At 48.3% G+C, this 7,500-nt stretch overlaps 1 protein-coding gene across 1 annotated transcript in view; it reads left to right on the plus strand.

The window, feature by feature from the left end:
* Positions 1-7,500, plus strand: part of LOC135109505 (uncharacterized) — a 71,711-nt gene that overhangs the window by 57,146 nt on the left and 7,065 nt on the right. The window contains exons 2-3 of the mRNA XM_064020885.1: positions 6,908-7,102; positions 7,272-7,446. Of these exons, the coding sequence (XP_063876955.1) occupies positions 6,908-7,102; positions 7,272-7,446 (370 nt within the window). The remainder of the gene's footprint in view (positions 1-6,907; positions 7,103-7,271; positions 7,447-7,500) is intronic.

The raw sequence follows: 7,500 nt of genomic DNA on the forward strand, positions 1-7,500 counted from the left end.
ACAGTGAAAACACGACTAGACATGTTGGGAAGCACTGTCCCCATTGCGCCTGACAAACAAAGGGTACCACTGCTGGGAATTAACTACAAGTCTCTGTCTCTCCTTCTGTCTCTTTCTCTTGGGATGCTACCGCTGGGCCGGGCCACGTCTCCTGAGCATGTCAAAGATTGTGGTGTTGGTGGTGGTGGTGGTAGTAGTGGTGCAGTGTGCCCAAGTTGCTGTTGTGTTCTTGTATGTTTTAAATGCTTCAGCGTCTTGTCTTGCCTCCGAAAGGGTTGTTGTGGAGTTTGTTGTGGTTTTCAAGGGTGTGTTCATGGTTCTAAGGGTAGTTTTATAGATTATATTACAGGATACTGCGATTTTCCAAGTTTTCATGAATTTAGTGATATTTTTACAGTTCAACATTCTTTAATGGAAGTTAACGGGATCTTGAAATACGTTTTTTCAAGATTTTAGAGACAGATTAAGCATTCACCAGCCTCTAGTGGAAATTACTGAGATTCCCAAGGTTGTTTTCATAATTTCACGGTACGAGCGGAATATTTACACTTCATCCTCACACCATCAAATTCTGATCATATTTGTAATGATACCTAAAACACTCACGCACCACCTCACACTTGCTGCACGACCTGAAATACACGTGAATACTGACGAAACATTTACACTTCACCACCACCTCACGTGTAAGACCTGGTGGCATTTGCATTAACACCAGCAGCGGTAATGGCGATATTAAGGAGAACAATCGTGCTTTCATTTCAGCGAGAGACGAGGTTCCGATCAGGCAGAAAGGAGAAGGCGACGAAATGTTCGCAGTTATTTCTGTCAGCGACGATGAGGCAAAATTCATACCTCGCTGTTGCTCGATAATTACAGGTGCGCAAAATTACGTGTGTTTGTTTTTGGGTGGGCGGAAATAACAGTGAGATACGAGTTTTAATTACGCGGATTATGAGGAAGGCACTAAACACGGCTTGAAAACGCTCGGTAAACACATATGACGATGCTATAATACTGAAAGAACACAACGAAAACGACACCACGACTTGTTTTAATCGCGCAGGTTAAGAGGAGAGAAAAGGAAGCGGAGAACTGGAGGCAAGAGAACAGATACGAGAGCAAAAGTGAAGGAAAGCAACACAAACAGAGAAATGATGCAAAGGGGAGAAAAACTGAAGGAAAGTAACATGAACATCTGATAGACGAACTACAAAGACTGCGAGAAGAGGAGGCCATGAACAACTAAAGCGAGGGAAAAGATACAAGAAACAGAAAAACTTAGGCAAAGCAACATGACCAAAAATTCGCTAAAAACACAAAATAAACGCGAAACGAAGAACGAGACAAGAAAAAAACACAATTAAACACACTAATACGTACGAAACACATTCAAACACTCGAAACAATGCAAAAAACACAAACGAAGAACAAAAAACAGAAAAACACACTTGGACACACAGAATCACATCAGACAGGACTACCAGCTCCCAGCAAGATTCACCTGCGTTGCCGTGGCTTACCTGACGGAGAGGAAAGGTAAAGGGAGGAGGAACGGAAAGGTAAGGGAGGGGAGGGGGGTCCTGTGGTATCCTTCGCCCCTCTCCTCCCTCCCTCCCTCCCCCCACTCCCTCCCTCATCGTGTATTCGTCTCAGGAAACCAGCTAACAACATCACTGCCCCCCCTCGACCTTCCCCGCCACACAAAGGACCCCCCCTCCTCCTCCTCCTTCTCCTCCTCCTTCTCCTCCTCCTCCTCCCCCTTCACCAACACTAATAAAGGCCACTTTCCTCATTTTCCTCTTTCCTCCTCCTCCTCCTCCTCCTCCTCCTCCTCCTCCTCCTCCTCCTCCTCCTCTTCCTTCGTCCTCTTCTTCCTCTTCTTCTTCTTCCTTCTCCTTCTGCCCGTCTTGGCAATGTTCCCTTATTTCGCTTTTCCGTTTTTCCTCCTCCTCCTCTTCCTCCTCTTCCTCCTCCTCCTCTTCCTCCTCCTCCTCCTCCTCCTCCTCTTCGTACCCTCATCCTTTCCCTTCCTCATGTTCAGGCTTCTCTCCTCTCCTGCCTTTGCTCGTCTTCTCCTCCTCCTCCTCCTCCTCCTCCTCCTCCTCCTCCTCCTCCTCCTCCTCCTCCTCCTCCTTTCCATGGTCAGCTGTCAGAGCAAAATCAGACCAGAATTACCGAGGGAATATGTAGATCCTTCTTCCTCCTCCTCCTCCTCCTCCTCCTCCTCCTCCTCCTCCTCCTCCTCCTCTTTCCTCACGCTCTTGCACGTTACTCCCTCTTCCTTTCCTCCTCCTCTTCATTCGTCTTCATCCTCTTCCTGTGTGTTATTTATTCTTTCTTTCCTTCTTCTCTTTCTTCTGTTCTTCTTACTCCTCCTCCTCCTTTCTTCAGCTGCTCTTTCTCCTTTTCCTCCTTCTCCTCCTTCTCCTCCTCCTCCTCCTCCTCCTCCTCCTCCTCCTCCTCCTCCTCCTCCTCCTCCTCCTCCTTCACTTTCTCATCTCATTTACTTAGTCTCATTTTACTTCACTCCCTTTCTTCTCTTTCTTCCTTCCTTCCTTCCTTCCTTCCTTCCTTCCTTCCTTCTTACCATCCAGTTCCTCCTTCTCCTCCTCTTCCTCCTCCTCCTCCTCCTCCTTCTTCCTTCTATCTGTCTTACCTGTCTTGTTCCATCAGAGAGAGAGAGAGAGAGAGAGAGAGAGAGAGAGAGTTTTATGCCTGTTATTCACCTGTGTCTATGATGGAAGGGGGTCCAGGGGAAGAGGGGGTGAGGGAGAGGTGAAGGGGGGTCGGGTGTGTGTTTACGTGTCTAGTCAGTTACCTATATGAGAATGACGAGGATAAATGTGTCCTGTAGAGTGCCGGTAGAGATCAAAGGCTGGGAGAGAGAGAGAGAGAGAGTGGGAGAGGGAGAGGGAGAGTGGAAGAGGGAGAAAGGGAGAGTGACTACAAACAAGCGAAAATATCTCAGTACATACACTAGTAGCACACACACACACACACACACACACACACACACACACACACACACACACACACACACACACACACACACACACACACACACACATACAGGTCCAGAATGCAGAAAACTCGTTGCTGTCTCCTTTAAAGTTGAACACACGCACACACTCGCACACTCACACGTAGACACACAAACGCAGAGAGAGAGAGAGAGAGAGAGAGAGAGAGAGAGAGAGAGAGAGAGAGAGAGAGAGAGAGAGAGAGAGAGAGAGAGAGAGAGAGAGAAACAAACACACACACATATACACACATACAAAAGCACATTCAAACACACACACACACACACACACACACACACACACACACACACACACACACACACACACACACTCGTAACTCAGCCCATACCTGCCATAATTAGTCTGGCAACAAATCGCCTGCCTCACCTGTCGCCACGCAATTAACAAATTAGCCAAAACCCAGGTGAGTGACGCCCCCTAATGAAATGAAGGTAATTTTATTGACAATGCTCATAAGATTACCTGTAATATATCACCTTTTTGATACACGCTCATTAGTTTTCCCTCCCTCTCTCTCTCTCTCTCTCTCTCTCTCTCTCTCTCTCTCTCTCTCTCTCTCTCTCTCTCTCTCTCTCTCTCTCTCTCTCTGGTGATAGGAAATAATGCTAGATTCAAAAAAATTACTCAATTCTTCCTCCTTTTCCTCCTCTTCCTCTTCCTCTTCCTCTTCCTCTTCCTCTTCTATCTTCTCTTCTCCCTCTTTCGTGTGTATTCTAGTTACCTCACTGTATCAACCAATAGAAATGCTACTGCTTATTCTTCCTCCCTTCCTTCCTTCCTTCCTTCCTTCCTTCCTTCCTTCCTTCCTTCCTCCCTCCTCCCCCTCCTGCGTCGGTGGGAGAGGAAGGAGCGGCCGTGGTCAGGTCAGGTCATGTTTGGAACGTGTTTGTGGGAGGGACACTGAACCGAACATGTGTCTGCCCCCTTCCTCCTCCCCCCAACTTCTACCCCCCTCTCTCCCTCCTCCCCCTTTCCTTCCCATCCCTTCTCTTTAATCTTTTTTTTTCCACATTCCACTAGTTTCCTCAAAGCCTTTGTATTCCTTCTTCTCTTCTTCCTCTTTTTTCCTCCTCCTCCTCATCATCATCATCATCATCATCATCTTCCTCCTTCTATTCTTCTTTATTCTTCTCGTCCACTTCTTATTCTCCTTTGTCGTCCTCCTCCTCCTCCTCCTCTTCCTCATGCTTCTCCTCCTACTATTCTTCTTCATTCTCCTCCTCCTCCACTTCTTATTCTTCTTCATCCTCCTCCTAAATTTATCAGCATTATCCCTAATGTTCTTATCTTACTGTTTCTTCCTCCTTTCCTTTCTTATTCCTCTTCTATTTCCTCCTTCTCCTCCTCCTTTTCTTCCTCGGTTCGTCTTTCCTTCTCTCGTTCAACTTTCTCTTCCTCCTCCTCTTCCTCCTCCTTCTTTTCCTTCATCATCATCATTACCTCACAATCATTTCTATTCTTATTACCCCTCCTCCTCCTCCTCTTCCTCCTCCTCCTCCTCCTCCTCCTCCTCCTCTTCCAGTACAGTAATTTTACAATGCACGATTTCTGCAACACTGGAAGTCTGGAAATGTTGATTGCCAGACATTTATTCAAACAAGAGCATTGGTATGAGGCAAGCTGGAAATATTCTTGTGTGTGTGTGTGTGTGTGTGTGTGTGTGTGTGTGTGTGTGTGTGTGTGTGTGTGTGTGTGTGTGTGTGTGTGTGTGTGTTCAGTGCATCATTATGTCAGGAACTGTTTGTTTTCTTGACATTTGAAAGGAATTAGAGAGCTGCAATTAAACTGTTGACATGCTTAGCTGAGACTGGGACTGAGAGAGAGAGAGAGAGAGAGAGAGAGAGAGAGAGAGAGAGAGAGAGAGAGAGAGAGAGAGAGAGAGAGAGAGACAATCCTTCATGCATAGTACACAGTATCAATCATTGCTTTGCCAGAAGGGATCAATTGTACCAAAATAAACGAATAAAAATGAAAACTAAAAACTCTCTCTCTCTCTCTCTCTCTCTCTCTCTCTCTCTCTCTCTCTCTCTCTCTCTCTCTCTCTCTCTCTCTCTCTCTCTCTCTCTCTCTCTCTCTCTCTCTCTCTCTCTCTCTCTCTCTCTCTCTCTCTAACGCAACACAACACAACACTACAGTACAACAAGGAAAGCTTAAGCCAGTCACCCCTCACTCACTCAACCAAACCCAACAGAAAACGAGAGAATAAGCTAACTTTGAACCACTTACTGCAAGCCCATCCTTCATCCTCCTCCTCCTCCTTCATTTCCTCCTTCTGTAGCACTCCACACGCCCCTACACGCATACCACGCCTTCCCTGACGCTACCACACGCTCTTCCACACCTCCACACGCCTCTACACGCCCTCTAGCAAGCTTATACATAACATTGCAAGCCCTAATCTATCTTTCACCACCCTCCTCCTCTTTCTACAAATCTACACGCATCTACAAGCTTCCGTAGTCATCACACTACCAGCCACGCCTCTACACGCCCCTAGCAAGTCTGTTTGTATCCCTAGCAAGTCCTAACAAGCCTCTCCAAATCCCTCAATATATTTTACGTCCTTCAGAGGGAACTTGCTCTCATATACACAGCAGTGACCTCATCCTATGTCCATCCCTCCCCCCACGCCCTCCCCACGCCCCTCATCTCCCGTACGCAGGTCAATACACGCCCCCCACGCCACAACAAGACAAGATGGTCATCGCAAACAATATAATGAGTCAAAACAAGTTGGAAAGGAGTGTGTGTGTGTGTGTGTGTGTGTGTGTGTGTGTGTGTGTGTGTGTGTGTGTGTGTGTGTGTGTGTGTGTGTGTGTGTGTGTGTGTGTGTGTGTGTGTGTGTGTGTGTGTGTGTGTGTGTTTTCTGCTTTTCTATATTTTTCTTTATTTTTCTTTCATACTGATGTTCATTTCCTTCTTTTTTACTCTCTCTCTCTCTCTCTCTCTCTCTCTCTCTCTCTCTCTCTCTCTCTCTCTCTCTCTCTCTCTCTCTCTCTCTCTCTCTCTCTCTCTCTCTCTCTCTCTCTCTCTCTCTCTCTCTCTCTCTCTCTCTCTCTCTCTGTCTCTCTCCACACACGTATCCCAACCATTCCTCTTGACTCCATCCAATCCTCACCCTCTCCCTCTCCCTCTCCCTCTCCCTCTCTCTCTCTCCTCTCCCTACACGCTCACAGGCTTAGCAAATGAGGAACAACAACTAAGCAACTCTCACAGTGGGGATTTTCGCCCCTCTCCCTCTCCCTCTCACTCTCCCTCTCACTCTCTCTCTCTCACTCTCTCTGACGAAGCGGAAATTTACAAAACGTGCGGGATTATAACTTCTTTTTTCTTCTTCCTTTTTTTTTTTAGTCTCCAACGAATCATTTTCAAGTTACGGTTGCCTCACACTAAAGTCTTGAGTTTTTTTTGTTTTTTTTTTAGTTTCAACGTGTGAAGTTTAATACAGAAACCATCGATGCACATTCTCATCACCGCCCCCCCTCCCTCTGTCTCTCTATCCTCTATTTTTCCCTTCCCTCACAATCGTCCTCTCTTTCCCTTCTCTTCCTCTCCATTTTTTCCCATTTCCCTTTCTTTCCCAATACTTCCAAGTCATCCTTCCTCGCTATCTCTCTCCCTTTTACCTCCATCCTCTCCCTTTCCTTCCTCCTCCCCTCTCCCTCCCAGCCCTTCTTAATCGTCTCTCCTTCTTCTCCCTCTCTCTAGCCTCTCCCATTTCTCCTCTCCTCTCCCTCCACTCCCCGCCCCTCAGCCCAAGCATCACGCGGTGGGTTTACCAATAGAGGTCAATTTTCAAAAAGCCCCAAACTCCTCTCGGCTTCCGCGGCGCCTCTTCCCGTCACTCCTATTGTGCTTTACAGCCAATCACCGGGCGTCCCTGCCGGCGGCGTTTACAGGGGGGCGGGAGAGAAGGAGGCTCGGCAGGCCCCCACGCGTCACTGCCCCGCGGAAAGTAACCCTCGTGACACACTCGAGAGAAAGAATGAGACGGCAGGGAGACGCAGCCCAGGGAGGCCCAGCGTGGTGGATATTGGCGCCTCGGGGCTGGGCCTTGGGTGTGGATGAAGATGAGAGAGAGAGAGAGAGAGAGAGAGAGAGAGAGAGAGAGAGAGAGAGAGAGAGAGAGAGAGAGAGAGAGAGAGAGAGAGAGAGAGAGAGAATAAGCTTACAGCCCTGCAGGGCACGCCTCCTCCTCAGTGGTGCTAACCCGTCTCCCCCCCACAGGTGGCCGTGTGGTGGGAGCCTAGCAGCGCTGGTCCTGGGCACCACGCTGCAGGCCACCACGCAGGACGTCTCGCCCGAGGAGCTTCCGGTGGAGGCCACGCAGGAGGTGCGCAGCGACCCTGGCCAGGACGCCGTGGCCGCCACGTGCCCCGCATCCTGCTTCTGTGAGGAGGAGGTGAGTCTGTCCGTGTCTGCTTGTTGCTGTTGTGTGTCAAGTCAGTCCAGGCCA

This window comes from Scylla paramamosain, chromosome 19 (genome assembly GCF_035594125.1).
Source record: "Scylla paramamosain isolate STU-SP2022 chromosome 19, ASM3559412v1, whole genome shotgun sequence".
Lineage (NCBI taxonomy): Eukaryota > Metazoa > Arthropoda > Malacostraca > Decapoda > Portunidae > Scylla > Scylla paramamosain.